We start from the raw sequence: 19,397 nt of genomic DNA on the forward strand, positions 1-19,397 counted from the left end.
TTGGTATTTTAACTCAGAAAAAAGAGAATTCCTTCCCAGGAATTGATCTTTTCCTCTCCTTACAACTCCAAATCTCATTTCCAGCAGGGAGAAGTTTTTCCTTCCTGCCAAGAGAATCTGCAAAATCATTTCTGCTTTTTGATCCTTGATGTCCTGAAAAGACCTGAGTGCTGCTTTTCCAGCTGCTGAGTCTCCCAGAAATCCTCCTGCTGGGTTTGTCATGGAAAAAATGGGGAAAAATGGGGAAAAAATGGTGAAAAATGGGGAAAAAAAAAGGGGAAAAAATGGGGAAAAAGGGGAAAAATGGGGAAAAAAGGGGGAAAAAGGGGGAAAAAGGGAAAATATGGGGGAAAAAAAGGGGAAAATTGAAAAAAAAAAGGGAAAAATTGAAAAAAGGGGGGAAAAAAAGGGGGAAATGGGGAAAAAAAGGAAAAGAAAGGGGAAAAATGAAAAAATTGGGGGAAAATGGGGAAAAAAAGGAAAAGGGGAAAAAAGGGGAAAATTGGAAAAGGAAAATGGGAAAAAAAGGGAGGAAAAAAGGGGGCAAAATGGGGGAAAAAAGGGAAAAAAAGGGGAAAAATGGGAAAAAATGGGGGAAAAATGGGGAAAAAAGGGGAAAAAAATGGGATAAAAAAGGGGAAAATGGAAAAAAAAGGAGAAAAAGGGGAAAAAAAGGGGGGAAATGGGGAAAAAAGGGGGGAAAAGGGGAAAAAAAGGGGAAAAATATGGGATAAAAAAGGGGAAAAATGGGAAAAAAAGGGGAAATGGGGAAAAAAAGGAGAGGAAAGAGGTAAGAGAAATGATTTATATTTTTATTTTAACAATTATTTAAAAGCTGCTTTTTGCTGGGTGTGTTTGGGAAACCTGGACAGCTTTTCCTGAGTTGATTTCCCTAATTAATTTGATTTATTTCCTCCCCTGGCATGGAGAAAAATCCCAAAATTCCCCCAGAAAGGGAATTTTCATTGATTTCCCTAATTAATTTGATTTCTCTCCTCCCCTGGCATGGAGAAAATCCCAAAATTCCCCCAGAAAGGGAATTTTAGTTGATTTCCCTAATTAATTAGATTTATTTCCCTGATTTATCTCCTCCCCTGGCATGGAGAAAATCCCAAAATTCCCCCAGAAAGGGAATTTCTATATTTAATTTCCCTAATTAATTTGATTTCCCTAATTCATTTCCCTAATTAATTGATTTCCCTAATTAATTCGATTTATTTCTCTGATTTCTCTCCTCCCCTGGCATGGAGAAAATCCCAAAATTCCCTCAGAAAGGGAATTTTCATTGATTTCCATAATTAATTAGATTTATTTCCCTGATTTATTTCCTCCCCTGATTTCTCTCCTCCCCTGGCATGGAGTAAATCCCAAAATTCCCCCAGAAAGGGAATTTCTATATTTGATTTCCCTAATTAATTTGATTTCCCTAATTAATTTCCCATAATTAATTTCCCTAATTAATTTGATTTCCCTAATTCATTTCCCTAATTAATTTATTTCCCTAATTAATTAGATTTATTTCCCTGATTTCTCTCCTCCCCTGGCATGGAGAAAATCCCAAAACTCCCCCAGAAAAGGCAATTCCTGGGCAAGGAAACTCCCAACTCCCAAATTCCCTAATTTCCTTTGGGATTTTTCCATGGAAATCCCAGCTGTGCCTCCAGAGGGATGGAAGTTCAATTCCTCGGAAAAAACAACATTTTCTGGGGAATTCCAAACCCAATTCCCCCGGATTTGGCTGTGCTCCCTGTCCTGATGGGTTTGGGGACAAATATTGTGTTTTTTCCATGGATTTTGGATGTCACCAGGCCTTGGGGACAAGCTGGGGACACCAGGGAGGTCCTTGGGGAGGCAGAAATGGGGGAATTCCTGCAAAAAATGGGAATTTCTGAGGGATTTTAGGTTCTTCCAGCCCAGATTATCCTGAAATTCTGGAATTCTGGGATTTGGGATTTCAGGTCTTGGAATTCTGTGATTTGGGATTTGGGATTTCAGGTCCTTCCAGCCCAAATTATCCTGGAATTCTGGGATTTGGGATTTGGGATTTTAGATCCTTCCAGCCCAAATCATCCTGGAATTCTGGGATTTGGGATTTTAGATCCTTCCAGCCCAAATCATCCTGGAATTCTGGGATTTGGGATTTTAAATCTTTCCACCTTAAACCAGCCTGGAATCCTGGGATTTGGGATTTGGGATTTCAGGTCCTTCCAGCCCAAACCAGCCTGAAGTGATGGAATTCTGGGATTTGGGATTTCAGGTCTTTCCAGCCCAAATTTTCCTGGATTTCTGGGATTTGGGATTTTAAATCCTTCCAGCTTAAACCTGCCTGGGGGACAAGCTGGGGACACCAGGGAGGTCCTTGGGGAGGCAGAAATGGGGGAATTCCTGCAAAAAATGGGAATTTCTGAGGGATTTTAGGTTCTTCCAGCCCAAATTATCCTGAAATTCTGTGAGTTGAGATTTTAAATCCTTCCAGCCCAAATTATCCTGGAATTCTGGGATTTGGGATTTTAAATCCTTCCAACCCAAACCGTCCTGGAATTCTGGGATTTGGGATTTCAGGTCCTTCCAGCCCAAATTTTCCAGGAATTCTGTGATTTTTTACCAAACCAACCTTCCCAACTCCACTAGCAGCACAGAAATCCCAATTTCCCAGCAGTTTTTTCTCTATTTTTGGAACTCTCCAGCCTGCCAATCCCAAAATAATCCTTGGGAACATCTGGAATCTGCAGCTGGAGGATCCTCAGCCTCATCCCAGACAAAACAAATCCTGCAAAACCAACATTTCCCACCTTGCTTTTGTCCAAATCCTGATTTTTCCCCATTTTTTCCTCCAAATCCTGAGTTTTTCCCCATTTTTTCCCCATTTTTTCCCATTTTTCCCCCAAAACCACCATTTCCCATTTTGCTTTTCTCCAAATCCTGATTTTTTCCCCATTTTTCTCCCCAAATCCTGAGTTTTTTCCCATTTTTTTCCACAAAACCACAATTTCCCATTTTGCTTTTGTCAAAATCCTGTTTTTTTCCCCATTTTTTCCCCCAAATCGCTGATTTTTTCCCCCAAAACCACCATTTCCCACCTTGCTTTTCTCCAAATCCTGATTTTTTTTCCCATTTTCTCCCCAAATCCTGATTTTTTCCCCATTTTTTCCCCCAAATCCCTGATTTTTTTCCCATTTTTTTCCCCAAAACCACCATTTCCCAGCTTGCTTTTTCCAAATCCTGATTTTTTCCCATTTTTCCCCATTTTTTCCCATTTTTTCCCATTTTTCCCCCAAATCCTGATTTTTCCCAATTTTTCCCCCAAATCCTGATTTTTCCCAATTTTTCCCCCAAATCTTGATTTTTTCCCATTTTTCTCCCCAAAACCACCATTTCCCAGCTTGCTTTTCTCCAAATCCTGATTTTTCCCAATTTTTCCCCCAAATCCTGATTTTTTCCCATTTTTCCCCATTTTTTCCCATTTTTTCCCCCAAATCCTGATTTTTTCCCCATTTTTCCCCCCAAATCCTGATTTTTCCCAATTTTTTCCCCCAAATCCTGATTTTTTCCCGTTTTTCCCCCAAAACCACCATTTCCCACTTTGCTTTTGTCCAAATCCCTGATTTTTCCCCATTTTTTCCCCCAAAACCAACATTTCCCATTTTGCTTTTGTCCAAATCTTGATTTTTTCCCCATTTTTTCCCCATTTTTCCCCCAAATCCTGATTTTTTCCCCATTTTTTTCCCCAAATCCTGATTTTTTTTCCCATTTTTTCCCATTTTTTCCCCCAAATCTTGATTTTTTCCCATTTTTCCCCCCAAATCCTGATTTTTTCCCCATTTTTCTCCCCAAATCCTGATTTTTTTCCCATTTTTTCCCCATTTTTTCCCCCAAATCCTGATTTTTTCCATTTTTTCCCCCAAATCCTGATTTTTTCCCCATTTTTCCCCAACCCAAGCAAACAGAATCCTGAGCAGATCCACCTGCAGCTCCTGGCAGCACTGAGGGAAAACCAATTAGGGATTCATTAATTAATTCTATTCAGTAGCAGCAGATTTGAGGCTCATTTTTTGGGATAAACACTCTGAGTGATGGAAAAATGAGAAATTATTCCAGGAATCCTCAGGAATAATCCATGGAAAAATCAGGTTTGAGGAGTTCCAGCTGCTGGGACTCCTTTGTTTTATTTTATTTATTTTATTTTTTTTTAATTTTACTTTATTTTATTTTATTTATTTTATTTATTTATTTTATTTTCATCTTCATCTTCATCTTTATCTTTATCTTTATTTTTATTATTTTTATTTTTATTTTTATTATTTTTAAGTTTTGTCTTCATTTTTATTTTTATTTTTATCTTCATTTTACTTTTATTTTTACTTTTATTTTTACTTTTATTTTTGCTTTTATTTATATTTTTATCTTCATCTTTGTCTTTATTCTTATTTTTATTTTTATTTTTACTTTTATCTTCCTCTTTATTTTTATTTTTATTCTTAATTTTATTTTTATTTCTATTTTTATTTTTTTATTTTATATTTTTAAAATTTATTTTATTTTATTATTTTTATTTTTTATTTTATTTTATTTTATTTTATTTTATTTTATTTATTTTAATTATTTTATTTTTTTTTTATTTTATTTATTTTATTTATTTTATTTTATTTTATTTATGTTATTTTATCTGGGGTTGTGTTTCAGAATTCCTCAGGAAATCAAAGCTTGAAGGACCTTTTTGGAAATTATTTTAATTATTTTATTGTTTTGAACTTTATCCTCAACTTTTGAACTTCAGCATTAATTTTTCCTCCTGAAATTTCAACTTTATCCTGAATTTTTAACCCTTAATTTTTTAACTTTATCCTTAATTTTTCATCCTGAAATTTTAACTTTTCCCTTAATTTTTAACCCTTAATTTTTTAACTTTATCCTCTTTAACTTCACCCTTAACTTTTTGAATTTTATCCTTATTTTTTTATTATTTTATCCTTCATTTTTCATCCTTAAATCTTTAACTTTATCCTCATTTTTGAACTTTATCCTTCACTTTTCACCTTCATCCTGAATTTTTTATCCTTAACTTTTTACCTTCATCCTCCTGAAATCCACAGAGGAATCAGAAAAGAAGAAATTTGAAAAGAAAATTAGAGTTTAGCCTAAATTTCCTCCTTAAAATGGGAATTTCTCCTTACTGCCTTTAATCCCCCTGACTGCAACCATTGAAATTCTCATTAAATCTCATTTAAATTTGAATTAAATCTCATTTAAATAATTTCAATTCTCATTAGATCTCATTTAAATCATTTAAATCTGAATAAAATCTCATTTAAATCATTCAAATTCTCATTAAATCTCATTTAAATCAGAATTAAATCTCATTTAAATCATTGAAATTCCCATTAAATCTCATTTAAACTCTCGTTAAATCTCATTAAATCTCATTTAAATCAGAATTAAATCTCATTTAAATCACTCAAATTCTCATTAAATCTCAGTTAAATCATTGAAATTCTCATTAAATCTCATTTCAATCATTTAAATCTGAATAAAATCTCATTGAAATCATTCCAATTCTCATTAAATCTCATTTAAATTTTCATTAAATCTCATTTAAATCATTCAAATTCTCATTAAATCTCATTTAAATCCTCATTAAACCTCATTTAAATCATTTAAATCTGAATAAAATCTCATTTAAATCATTCAAAGTCTCATTAAATCTCATTTAAATTCTCATTAAATCTCATTGAAATCATTCAAATTCTCATTAAATCTCATTGAAATCAGAATTAAATCTCATTTCAATCATTTAAATCCTCATTAAATCTCATTTCAATCATTCAAATTCTCATTAAATCTCATTTAAATCATTTCAATTCCAATAAAATCACATTTAAATCATTGAAATTCTCATTAAATCTCATTTAAATCATTCAAATTCCAATTAAATCTCATTTCAGTCATTTCAATTCTCATTAAATCTCATTTCAATCATTCCAATTCTCATTAAATCTCATTGAAATAATTGAAACTTTCATTAAATCTCATTTAAATTCTCATTAAATCTCATTTCAATCATTGAAATCCTCATAAAATCTCATTTAAATCCTCATTAAACCTCATTTAAATAATTTAAATTTGAATAAAATCTCATTGAAATCATTCCAATTCTCATTAAATCTCATTTAAATCATTCCAATTCTCATTAAATCTCATTTCAATCATTCCAATTCTCATTAAATCTCATTTAAATCATTTAAATCCTCATTAAATCTCATTGAAATCATTGAAACTTTCATTAAATCTCATTTAAATCTGAATAAAATCTCATTTAAATCATTTAAATTCTCATTAAATCTCATTTAAATCATTGAAATTCTCATTAAATCTCATCTAAATTCTCATTAAATCTCATTTAAATCATTTCAATTCCAATTAAATCTCATTGAAATCAAATTCTCATTAAATCTCATTCAAATTCTCATTAAATCTCATTTAAATCCTCATTAAACCTCATTTAAATAATTTAAATTTGAATAAAATCTCATTTCAATCATTCAAATCCTCATTAAATCTCACTTCAATCATTCCAATTCCTCTCCCAAACGACCACAAACCTTCCCAAGGCCCAAATCAACCCCAAATTCCCTCAAAAATCCCATTTTTTCCCAATTCCTTTCCTCCCATCCTCTCCAAAATTGAGATTTTTTTTTTCTCCTCCCAGCCTGGAGATGTTTTTCCATTTTATTTTTAGCTGTTGACCTTCTGAGCTGAAAAATAACTTTTTCCTTCTCTGACTTTTGTCCTCCACTTGGCAGAGAAAAGTTCAAAACACTGAAATGGAAAATATTTCCACTTTTCAGCCAGCAGGAGGATGATTTTTATTATTTATTTCTCAGCTCCAGGCAGGGAAAAAATGGAATTAAATTGGCAAAAATCCCTTTTTTTTGTTAAAATGTTTGTTATTTGTTATGAGTTGGTGTTAATTGTTATGGGTGGAAATTCTTTGTGGGTTTTTTTCCCCAATTTTCTTATTTTTTTTTAAGGGAAATAGTTATTTTTGGGGTTTGTGAAGAGATTAATGTGAATAAAATGTAATCTATTTTGAGGGAAATATTTATTTTTTTGGGGTTTGTGAAGATATTAATAGAAATAAAATGTAATATATTTTAAAGGAAATTTTTTTTGGGTTTGTAAAGAGATTAATGTAAATAAAATATAATATATTTTAAGGGAAATATTTTTGGGGGGTTTGTAAAGAGATTAATGTAAATAAAATATAATATATTTTAAGGGAAATTTTTTTTGGGTTTGTAAAGAGATTAATGTAAATAAAATGTAATATATTTTGAGGGAAATTTTTTTTTTTTGAGTTCGTAAAGAGATTAATAAAATGTAATATATTTTAAGGGAAATATTTATTTTTTGGGTTTGTGAAGAGATTAATGTAAATAAAATATAATATATTTTGAGGAATATTTATTTTTGGGTTTGTAAAGAGATTAATGTCAATAAAATATAATATATTTTGAGGGAATTTTTTTTGGGTTTGTGAAGAGATTAATATCAATAAAATGTAATATATTTTAAGGGAAATTTTTTTGGGTTTGTAAGATAATAGAAATAAAATGTAATATATTTTAAGGGAAATATTTATTTTTGGGGTTTGTAAAGAGATTAATATCAATAAAATATAATATATTTTGAGGGAAATATTTATTTTTTGGGGGGTTTGTAAAGAGATTAATATAAATATTCCATCAGATATTAATTATTAATATAAATATTCCATCAGCTATTAATTATTAATCATTAATTATGATTATTAATCATTACTCATTACCTATTGCTTATTAGTTATTGATTATTGTATTAATTATTAATTACTAATTATTAATTATTAATTATTATTCTGAATTAATATTATTTTTTCTTTGATTTCTTCCCAGGCTCTGTTGGATTTCCTGGGATAAAACTGGGAAAATTCCTGATTTTTCTGCCATTTTTTTTTGAGGATCCTCCAAAAAAAAAGGTGAAATATTTGGGAATTTCTCACTGGGAAGAAATTATAAATCAGATTATAAATCAGATTATAAATGAGATTTTATAAATCAGATTTTCCAGCACATCATGGGGAAAAAATCTCTTATCTTTAGTAATAATAATAATAATGTGGAGTTTGGCCAGAAATGGGAAAAAAAAAGGGAAAAAAATGAAAATAAAAAATGGGAAAAACTCCAGAGACACCCAAGAGTCACTGAGGGCAAATTCCTTCTTCTCTGGTGGGAAAAAATGGAATTTTGGGGGAGAATTGAGGGATTGGAATGGAGGAGGAGGAGAGGATTGGAGGGGAAAAAATGGAGAAATTATGGGGAAAAAATAGAGAAATTATGGGGAAAAAATGGAGAAATTATGGGGAAAAAATGGAGAAATTATGGGGAAAAATACAGGAAAAATACAGGAAAAATAGAGAAATTAGAGGGAAAAATTATGGGGGAAATGGAGAAATTATGGGGGAAATATGGGAAAAATAGAGAAATTATGAGGAAAAATAGAGAAATTATGAGGAAAAATATAGGGAAAATGAAGGAATTATGGGGGAAATAGAGAAATTATGAGGAAAAATACAGGAAAAATAGAGAAATTATGGGAAAATATAGGGAAAATAGAGAAATTATGAGGAAAAATATAGGGAAAATAATGGAATTATGGGGGAAATAGAGAAATTATGAGGAAAAATAGAGAAGTTATGGGAAAATATGTGGGGAAAATAGAGAAATTATGAGGAAAAATGGAGAAATTATGGGAAAATATAGGGAAAATAGAGAAATTATGAGGAAAAATACAGGGAAAATAGAGATATAAAACAAGAATCTCTTGAATTGTGGGATTTTCTGACCTATTTTAGTACCCAAAAAGGTAAAAAAAAAAAAAAAGAAAGAAAGAAAAAGGCAAAAAAAGCAAAAAAAGGCAAAAAAAAAAAGGAAGAAGGCAAAAAAAAGAAGGAAAAAAAGGGAAAAAAGCAAAAAAAGGTAAAAAGAGAAGGAAACAAGGGAAAAAAAGCAAAAAAGACCAAAAAAAAAGCAAAAAGGACCAAAAAAAAAAGGGAAAAAAGGGAAAAAAAAGAGAAAAAAAGGCAAAAAAAAGGGGAAAAAGACCAAAAAAAGAGAGGAAAAAGGCAAAAAAAAGAAAAAAGACCAAAAAAAAAAAAAGAGAAAAAAAGGCAAAAAAAAAAGAAAATAGGCCAAAAAAGAAAGCAAAAAAGGCTAAAAAAAAAGAAAAAAAGGCCAAAAAAAAGGGGAAAAAAGGAAAAAAAAAGAAAAAAAGACCAAAAAAAGAGAAAAAAAGGCAAAAAAAAAGTCAGAAAAAAAGAAAAAAAACAAAAAAAGAGAAAAAAAACAAAAAAAGAGAAAAAAGGCAAAAAAAGTCAGAAAAAAAGGCAAAAAAGACCAAAAAAAAGAGAAAAAAGGCAAAAAAAAGTCAGAAAAAAAAGAAAAAAAACCAAAAAAAGAGAAAAAAAGGCAAAAAAAGTCAGAAAAAAAGGAAAAAAAACCAACAAAAAAGAGAGAAAAAGGCAAAAAAAGGCAAAAAAAAAGAAAAAAGGCTAAGAAAAAAGGTAAAAAACCAGGAAAAAACACAGAAAAAAAGCAAAAAAAGGCAGAAAACCAGAAGTTCAGCTCAGCTCAACTCCTCCTCCACGGCAGGAGGAGCTCCGGGCAGGAAGGAAGGATTTGCTTTGCTCCATAAATAGCGAATTCTCGCTGAATGGGAGAGCAGAGCCGAGCCGAGCCGAGCCGAGCCGAGCCGAGCCGGGCAGAGCCGAGCCGAGGGACGGGAAGCCGAGCAGAGCCGGGCAGAGCCGAGCCGAGCCGAGCCGAGCAGAGGGAAGGAAAGCCGAGCCGAGCAGAGCCGAGCCGAGCCGGGCAGAGCCGAGCCGGGCAGAGCCGAGCCGAGCCGGGCAGAGCCGAGCCGAGGGAAGGAAAGCCGAGCCGAGCCGAGCCGAGCAGAGCCGGGCAGAGCCGAGCCGAGGCGAGCTGAGATGTTCCCCGCGCTGTTCTCCCTCTCGCTGCTGCTCTGCTCGCCGCTCGCCTCCTGCCAGCAGAGGAGGATCGGTAAGGGTTAGGCTGCTTTAGTCTGGGTTTAGTCTGAGTTTATTCTGGTTTTTTTCTGGTTTTATTCTGGTTTTTTTCTGGTTTTTTTCTGGTTTTATTCTGATTTTATTCTGGTTTTATTCTGGTTGTATTCTGGTTTTATTCTGACTTTTTTCTGGTTTTTTTCTGGTTTTATTCCGGTTTCTTTCTGGTTTTATTCTGGTTGTATTCTGGGCTTTTTTTGGTTTTAGTCTGATTTTTTTTTTCTGATTTTATTCTGATTTTTTTCCTGATTTTATTCTGATGTTTTTTATTTTATCCTGGTTTTATTCTGATTTTTCCCGATTTTTTCCCTTTTTTCCCAATTTTTTCTGATTCTTTTCTGATTTTATTCTGATTTTTTCCTGATTTTTTTCTGATTTTTTTCTGATTTTATTCTGATTTTTTCCTGATTTTTTCCCGATTTTATTCTGATTTTTCTTTTTCTGATTTTATTCAGATTTTTTTCCGATTTTATTCAGATTGTTTCCTGATTTTATTCTGATTTTTCCCTATTTAATTCTGATTTGATTCCAACTTCTTTCTGGGTTTTTTTTTCTGATTTCCCCCCATTTTTTTCTGATATTTTTCAGATTTTATTCTGATTTTTCTCTGATTTTATTCCGATTTTATTCCAATCTCATTCCGATTTTATTCTGATTTTATTCTGATTTTATTCCAACTGTTTTTCCAACTTTTTTCCAAATTTTTTCCAAATTTTTTCCAACTTTTTTCCAACTTTTTTCCAAATTTTTTCCAACTTTATTCCAATTTCATTCTGATTTTTTTGATTTTTAGGCTCCTCTGCAAATTCAGGAAGGAGATAAAGAGAGAATATTCCATCTGGAGCCTGAAAATATTGAGAGATTTGGGATTTTTGGGGGGAAAATTGAAGTTTAGGTGTTTAATTGGGGATTTTTTCCCCAATTTCCCTCTTTTTTAAAGGGAAATATTGAGGTTTGTAATTAATATAAATCAGAATTTTGTGTTAATCTGCATTTTAATCTGATTTAAATCCAAAATATTGAACACCAAGAGGTTTTTGTTGGATTTGCTTCCTGGTTTTGTCTTTTAAAGGTTGCTGGGGGTGAGGTGGGATTGGGAAATGTGGGGAAAAGGAGAAATTATGGGGAAAAAATAGAGAAATTGTAGGGAAAATAGAAATTATGGGGGAAAAATAGAGAATTTATGGGTGAAAATAGAGAATTTATGGGGAAAAATAGAGAATTTATGGATGAAAATGGGGAAATTTTAGGAAAAAATAGGGAAATTATAGGGAAAAATAGAGGAATTGTAGGGAAAAAATAGAGAAATTGTGGAGAAAATAGAGAAATTGTAGAGAAAATAGAAATTATGGGGAAAAAATAGAGAATTTATGGGGAAAAATAGAGAATTTATGGGTGAAAATAGAGAATTTATGGGTGAAAATGGGGAAATTATAGGAAAAAATAGGGAAATTATGGAAGAAATAGAGAAATTATAGGGGAAAATGGAGAACTTTTAGGGAAAATAGAGAAATTGTAGAGAAAATAGAAATTATGGGGAAAAAATAGAGAATTTATGGGTGAAAATGGGGAAATTATAGGAAAAAATAGAGGAATTATAGGGAAAAATAGAGAAATTATAAGGGAAAAAGAAATTATGGGGGAAAAACAGAGAAATTATGGGGGAAAATTGGGAATTGTAGGAAAAAATAGAGGAATTATTGGGAAAAGAAAGGAGTTATGGGAGAAATGGAGGAATTGTGGAAGAATTCAATAAGAGGAATTATGGGAAAAATAGAGAAAATATGGAAAATGTAGAAATTGTCAGGAAAATAGAGGAATTATGGAAGAAGCAGAGAAATTATAGAAAAAAACAGAACAATTAGGGGAAAAGTCAGAGAAATTATAGGAAAAAAAAGAGATTATAGGAAAAAAATAGAGAAATTATAGGGAAAAATAGAGAAATTATAGGAAAAAATAGAGAAATTACAGGGGGAAATCAAGAAATTATAGGGGAAAAATAGAGAAATTATAGGAAAAAAAATAGAGAAATTATAGGGGAAAAATAGAGAAATTATAGGGGAAAAATAGAGAAATTATAGGGGAAAAAGAGAGAAATTATATGGAAAAAATGGAGAAATTATAAGGGAAAAATAGATAAATTATAGGGGGAAAATAGAGAAATTATAGGGGAAAAATAGATAAATTATAGGGGAAAAATAGATAAATTATAGGGGAAAAATAGAGAAATTCTGGAACAAACCAGATAAATGAGGTTGTGCATCCCCATGGAATTTTGGGAGAATCCCTAAACTCAACCTCCTGTCCAATTCTCTTTCCCATTCCCAAATTTTCCTTAAAACCACCAAATCCTACAAAACCCTCCTGGAGATTTTTGCCCCAAATCCCTCCAGGTGGTTTCCAGTTGGGAAAATCCCAATTTTCCCCAATTCCTCCCCTGCCCTTTCCTCCTGATTTCCACCTGATTTATCCTTGGTATCCCCAAGATGCGAAGGATAAAGGAGAAAAAGAGAAATTACAGGAAGAAATCGAGAAATTACAGGGGAAAATCAAGAAATTACAGGAAAAAATAGAGAAATTATAGGAAGAAATAGAGAAATTACAGGAAAAATTAGAGAGATTACAGTAAAAAAATAGAGAGATTATGGAAAAAAATGGAGAAATGAGGTTGTACATCCCCATGGACAATGAGGAATGGGACATTGGGAATTTTGGGAGAATCCCTAAACTCAACCTCACATCCAATTCTCTTTCCCATTCCCAATTATTCCTTAAAACCACCAAATCCTACAAAACCCTCCTGGAGATTTTTGCCCCAAATCCCTCCAGGTGGTTTCCAGTTGGGAAAATCCCAATTTTCCCCAATTCCTCCCCTTTCCTCCTGATTTCCTGGATTTATCCTTTGTATCCCAGAATACAAAGGATAAAGGAAAAATTAGAGAAATTACAGGGGGAAATAGAGAAATTATAGGAAAAAAATAGAGAAATTATAGGGGAAAAATAGAGAAATTATAGGGGAAAAAGAGAGAAATTATAGGGGAAAAAGAGAGAAATTATAGGGGAAAAAGAGAGAAATTATAGGGGAAAAATAGAGAAATTATAGGAAAAAAAGAGAGAAATTATAGGGGAAAAAGAGAGAAATTATAGGGGAAAAAGAGAGAAATTCTGGAACAAACCAGAGCAATGAGGTTGTACATCCTCATGGACAATGGGGAATGGGACATTGGGAATTTTGGGAGAATTTTGGGAATTTTGGGAGAATTTTGGGAATTTTGGGATAAACTCAACTTCACATCCAATTCTCTTTCCCATTCCGAATTATTCCTTAAAACCACCAAATCCTACAAAACCCTCCTGGAGATTTTTGCCCCAAATCCCCCCAGGCGCTTTCCAGTTGGGGAAATCCTGATTTTCCCCAATTCCTCCCCAGCCCTTTCCTCCTGATTTCCTGGATTTATCCTTTGTATCCCCAAAATGCAAAGGATAAAGGAAAAAATAGAGAAATTACAGGAAAAATTTGAGAAATTACAGGGGAAAATCAAGAACTTATAGGGGAAAAATAGAGAAATTATAGGAAAAAAATAGAGAAATTTTAGGGGAAAAAGAGAGAAATTATAGGGGAAAAAGAGAGAAATTATAGGGGAAAAATAGAGAAATTATAGGGGAAAAATAGAGAAATTATAGGGGAAAAATAGAGAAATTATAGGGGAAAAAGAGAGAAATTCTGGAACAAACCAGATAAATGAGATTGTACATCCTCATGGACAATGAGGAATTGGACATTGGGAATTTCAGGAACTCAACCTCACATCCAATTCTCTTTCCCATTCCCAAATTTTCCTTAAAACCACCAAATCCTACAAAACCCTCCTGGAGATTTTTACCCCAAATCCCTCCAGGAGGTTCCCAGGATGCCCCAATCCCTCCCCTTTCCTCCTGATTTCTGGATTTATCCTTTATCCCAAGATGCAAAGGATAAAGAAAAAAATAGAGAAATTGTAGGAAAAATTTGAGAAATTACAGGGGAAAATCAAGAACTTATAGGGGAAAAATAGAGAAATTATAGGAAAAAAATAGAGAAATTATAGGGGAAAAATATAGAAATTATAGGGGAAAAATGGAGAAATTCTATAACAAACCAGAGAAATGAGATTGTACATCCTCATGGACAATGAGGAATTGGACATTGGGAATTTTGGGAGAATCCCTAAACTCAACCTCCTGTCCAATTCTCTTTCCCATTCCCAAATATTCCTTAAAATCACCAAATCCTGGCAAACCCATCCTTCGCTCCTGGAGACTTTTCCCCCAAATCCCAAAGCCCCAAATCCAGGAAATTCCCAAATTAGCACATCCAGGATGCCCCAATCCCTGCCCTTTCCTCCTGATTTCTGGATTTATCCTCTATCCCAAGATCCCAGCCGGCCTCTCCCGCCCCGTGCAGAGCCATCCTTCGGCAGGAATCCCGGCAATGCCTTCGGCAGGAATCCCGGCAATGCCGTGGGCTCAGGTGAGGAGCAGCCCGGCCTGATCCACACCTGCCAGTGCAGGAATTCCCGGTGGGAATTTGGGATTTGCTGCTCCAGGCAGCCAATTCCTCTGCCAAGTGGGAGGTGGAGAAGTGTAGGGTTGTGGAGAGAGAAACTGTTGTCCTGTTCCCTCCTTTCCCGGTGGAAATCCCATTCCATGCCTGAATTCCAGGGAAAAAACTCCTCTGAGGAGCTGGCAGAGCTTGGAGCTGGAATATTGATTTGTTGGATTGGTTTGGAAACATGGGAATCCTTTGGGATTTTCCCAAACACTTGGTTTATCCTGGTGATCCTTTGGGATTTTCCCAACCACTCTTGAATTTTATCAAGCTGGAGATCCTTTGGGATTTTCTCTTAGTTTATCGTGGTGATCCTTTGGGATTTTTCCCAACCACTTGGGTAATTCTTTGGGATTTTTCTCTTGGTTTATAAACATGGTGAGCCTTTGGGATTTTCCCTTGGATTATCAAGTGCTGATCCTTTGGGATTTTCCCAAACCCCTGGGTTATCAAGCTGGTGATCCTCTGGGATTTTCTCTTGGTTTATAAACATGGTGAGCCTTTGGGATTTTCCCAAACTGTTGGATTATCAAGATGGTGATCCTTTGGGATTTTCTCTTGGTTTATCAAACTGGAGATCCTTTGGGATTTTCCCTTAGTTCATCCTGGTGATCCTTTGGTGATCCCCAGCTGCTGATCCTTTGGGATTTTCCCCAACCCCTTTGGGATTTATAAACCTGGTGATCCTTTGGGATTTTCTCTTAGTTTATCCTGGTGATCCTTTGGGATTTTCCCTTGGTTTATAAACCTGCTGATCCTTTAGGATTTTCTCACTCCCTTGGGTTATCAAGCTGCTGATCCTTTAGGATTTTCCCAACCCCTTTGGGATTTATAAACCTGCTGATCCTTTGGGATTTTCCCTTGGATTATCCTGGTGATCTTTAGGGATTTTCCCTTGGCTTATAAACCTGGTGATCCTTTGGGATTCTCCTAACCACTTGGATGATCCTTTGGGATTTTCCCTTGGTTCATCCTGCTGATCCTTTGGTGATCCTCAGCTGCTGATCCTTTGGGATTTTCCCATCCACTTGGTTTATCAAGCTGCTGATCCTTTAGGATTTTCCCTTGATTTATAAACCTGCTGATCCTTTAGGATTTTCCCAAACCCTTGGTTTATCAAGCTGCCAATTTTTGGGGATTTTCCCTTGGTTTATAAACCTGCTGATCCTTTGGGATTTTCCCAACCACTTGGGTGATCCTTTGGGATTTTCCCTTGATTTATCAAGGTGGTAATCCTTTGGGATTTTCCCAACTCCTTGGATTATCAAACTGGTGATCCTTTGGGATTTTCCCTCGGTTTATAAACCTCTTGATCCTTTGGGATTTTCCCAAACCATTTGGGTGATCCTTTGGGATTCTCCCTTGGTTTATAAACCTCTTGATCCTTTGGGATTTTCCCGTGGTTTATAAACCTCTTGATCCTTTGGGATTCTCCCAACCCCTCTGGAATTTCCCCAGGAGGAGAAGTCGGGCCAGAAATGCTGCAGGAGATGAGGGAAACCAACCGTGTGCTGCAGGAAGTTCGGGATTTGTTGAAGCAGCAGGTAGGTGGGGAAAGAATAAATAATTCCTGATATCCCCAGGAATATCTGGGAATTCCCTGGGATTGGGGATTTGGGTTCCTGGGTGGAATCAGCAGCAGGTTAGTGTGGAATTCAGGAAGTTTCACATCACTGCTGTGTTTGGGAGAAAAAGTTGGGAAAAATCCTCAAATTGGGAGAAATTTCAAGGTGGAAAAAACCTTCAAGTTGAGGAAAACTTAAAGGTGGAAAAAACCTTCAAGTTGGGAAAAATCCTCAAGGTGAGGAAAACTTCAAGGTGGAAAAAACCTTCAAGTTGGGAAAAAACTCCAGAAACTCAAGTTGAAAATTTGAGTTGGAATCGCTGGAAATTCATTTGAATTCCCAAATTCTCCTGGTCAGAGCTGAAGCCCAGCAAAGCTGGAATCACTGGAAGATCCTTTGAATTCCCAAATTCTCCTGGTTCACATGGAGAGTGAACCCCAAACCAGGGATGGATTTAACTGGGAAAACAAAGTCATTTTTCCCTTGGGTTTGGGGGTTTGGGACATCAGGGAAAAGCCAAATTTGGGAGGTGGAGGAACTTCCCATCCCTGGAAAGGGAAATCCCACAGAGCTCTGCATTCCCTCCTTCCTGCTCTTGTTTCAATCCCAAACCCCTCCCTGTCTGCGGCAGTTTTTTGGGAATTTGGAGGGTTTTGGGCTCTGTTTTCCCCAGCAGTTGGTGGTTTCCCTCAGCCCTTTGAGGACACAGAAAGCTCCATTCTGCTGCTGCTCTGCTGAGGGATTCCAGAGGCAGCAATGAGCACCCTGAGCAAACATCTGAGCTGCTCTCACATTCCAGAGCCTCACAAAAATCCAGTGTTTGCTGGGAATGGGGGCAGCCAGGGCTGCTGGCAGCTCCAGAGAGATTCCAGCCTTCCTTCCAGCAGCTCTGCTTGTTTGTTCTTTACCTTCTTAACACCTTTTCCTTTCCTTTTCCTTTCCTTTCCTTTCCTCTTTCCTTTCCTCTTTCCTTTCCTTTCCTTTCCTCTTTCCTTTCCTCTTTCCTTTCCTCTTTCCTTTCCTCTTTCCTTTCCTCTTTCCTTTCCTCTTTCCTTTCCTTTCCTTTCCTTTCCTTTCCTTTCCTTTCCTTTCCTTTCCTTTCCTTTCCTTTCCTCTTTCATTCTATCCTATTCTATCCCATTCCATTCCATTTTATTCCATTTCTATTCTATTCTATTCTATTCTATTCCATTCCATTCCATTCCATTCCATTCCATTTTTATTCCATTTCATTCTATTCTATTCCATTCCATTCCATTCCATTTCTATTCTATTTATTCTATTCCATTTCATTCCATTTTTATTCCATTCCTATTCTATTCTATTCCATTCCATTCCATTCCATTCCATTTTTATTCTATTCCTATTCTATTCTATTCCAGTTTATTTTATTCCATTCAGGTTCATTTTATTCCATTCCATTCCAGTTTATTTTACTATTTTCCCTTCTTTTCCCTGCTCTCCATCCCAACCCCCTGGCACAGCTCCATGCAGGGAATATTTTCAACAGGAAATTAATTCATTTCAACAGGAATTAATGAGTCCTCAGGGGCTGAGCAGCCCCAGGCACCCCAATCTGGGAATCCCTGGATTCTGGGGAATCCTCCAGAAAATCTCTGGGAATTTCTGGGTTCTGAGAGAATCTCTGGGAATCTCTGGAGCCAAATCCAGCTTGTTTTCCCTTGCAGATCAAGGAGATCACATTCCTGAAGAACACAGTCATGGAGTGTGATGCCTGTGGTGAGTTATTCCCAGTTATTCCCAATATTTGGGGTTTGGATCACAGTGATCTGTAGTTATTCCCAAGAGGGATTTGCCCTATTCCCAAACAGGGGGAATAACCTCTTTGCAAAAGAGGATTTTCCCCCATTCCCAAAACAGGGATTTTTTCCCCCATTCCCAAACAGGGATTTTCCTTCATTTTCCAAACAGGGATTTTCCTCCATTTTCAAAACAAGGATTTCCCCCCATTTCCCAAAACAGGGATTTCCCACATTCCCAAAACAGGGATTTCCCACATTCCCAAAACAGGGATTTCCCACATTCCCAGAACAAGGATTTTCCCTCTTTCCCAAACAGAGATTTTCCTGCATTCCCAAAACAAGGATTTCCCCCATTCCCAAACAGGGCTTTTCCCCATTTCCAAAAGAGGATTTTCTTCCATTCCCAAAACAGGAATTTTCCTTCATTTCCCAAACAGGGCTTTTCCTCCATCCCCAAACAGGACTTTTCCCCATTTTCCTCCATTCCCAAACAGCGATTTTCCCCCATTCCCAAAACAAGGATTTCCCCCCATTTACCAAACAGGGACTTTCCCCCATTCCCAAACAGGGATTTTCCTGCATTCCCAAACAGAGCTTTTCCCCATTTTCCTCCATTCCCAAACAGGGATTTTCCTGCATTCCCAAACAGGACTTTTCCCCATTTTCCTCCATTCCCAAAGAGGATTTTCCCCCATTCCCAAACAGGAATTTTCCTCCATTTTCAAAACAAGGATTTCCCCCATTTCCCAAACAGGGCTTTTCCCCCATTCCCTAAACAGAAATTTCTCTCCATTCCCAAACAGGGATTTCCCCCATTTCCCAAACAGAGATTTTTCTCCATTCCCAAACAGGGATTTCTCCCATTTCCCAAACAGAGATTTTTCCCCATTCCCAAAGAGAATTTTCCTCCATTCCCAATCAGGGATTTTCCTCCATTCCCAAACAGGAATTTCCCCCATTTCCCAAACAGGACTTTTCCCCATTTTCCTCCATTCCCAAAACAGGGATTTTCCTCTATTTTCAAAACAAGGCTTTCCCCCCATTTCCCAAACAGAGATTTTCCCCCATTCCCAAACAGAGCTTTTCCTCCATTCTGAAAATAGGGATTTTTCCCCCATTCCCTAAACAGGGATTTTCCTGCATTCCCAAAACAGGGATTTTCTTCCATTTCCCAAAGAGGATTTTCCCCCATTCCCAAAAGGGCTTTTCCCCATTTCCCAAACAGGGATTTCCCCCATTCCCAAACAGGGATTTTCCTCTATTTTCAAAACAAGGCTTTCCCCCCCTTTACCAAACAGGAATTTCCCCCATTCCCAAAACAAGGATTTCCCCCGATTTCCAAAGAATGGCTTTTCCTCCATTCC

General features: G+C 35.6%; 1 protein-coding gene and 1 long non-coding RNA gene across 3 annotated transcripts in view; both read left to right on the plus strand.

Moving 5' to 3' along the window:
• The first annotated feature begins 3,765 nt into the window (after positions 1–3,765).
• LOC146420564 (uncharacterized) lies at positions 3,766–8,311 on the plus strand. Its single transcript, XR_014849105.1, has 2 exons — positions 3,766–4,130; positions 7,932–8,311. It is a non-coding gene; the product is annotated as an uncharacterized LOC146420564 (long non-coding RNA).
• Positions 8,312–9,970: 1,659 nt separating this feature from the next.
• LOC146420565 (cartilage oligomeric matrix protein-like) overlaps positions 9,971–19,397 on the plus strand; it is a 28,827-nt gene continuing 19,400 nt past the window's right edge. Inside the window, exons 1-4 of one of the 2 annotated variants that reach the window (XM_085048126.1) lie at positions 9,971–10,094; positions 14,532–14,627; positions 16,164–16,249; positions 17,959–18,010. In XM_085048126.1, coding sequence (XP_084904252.1) covers positions 10,022–10,094; positions 14,532–14,627; positions 16,164–16,249; positions 17,959–18,010 — 307 coding nt within the window. In that variant the 5' untranslated portion in view covers positions 9,971–10,021. The remainder of the gene's footprint in view (positions 10,095–14,531; positions 14,628–16,163; positions 16,250–17,958; positions 18,011–19,397) is intronic. The other variant, XM_085048128.1, reaches the window with a different exon arrangement.

Source organism: Lichenostomus cassidix, unplaced genomic scaffold (genome assembly GCF_008360975.1).
Source record: "Lichenostomus cassidix isolate B80296 unplaced genomic scaffold, HeHo_3.0 HiC_scaffold_817, whole genome shotgun sequence".
NCBI classification, from domain to species: domain Eukaryota; kingdom Metazoa; phylum Chordata; class Aves; order Passeriformes; family Meliphagidae; genus Lichenostomus; species Lichenostomus cassidix.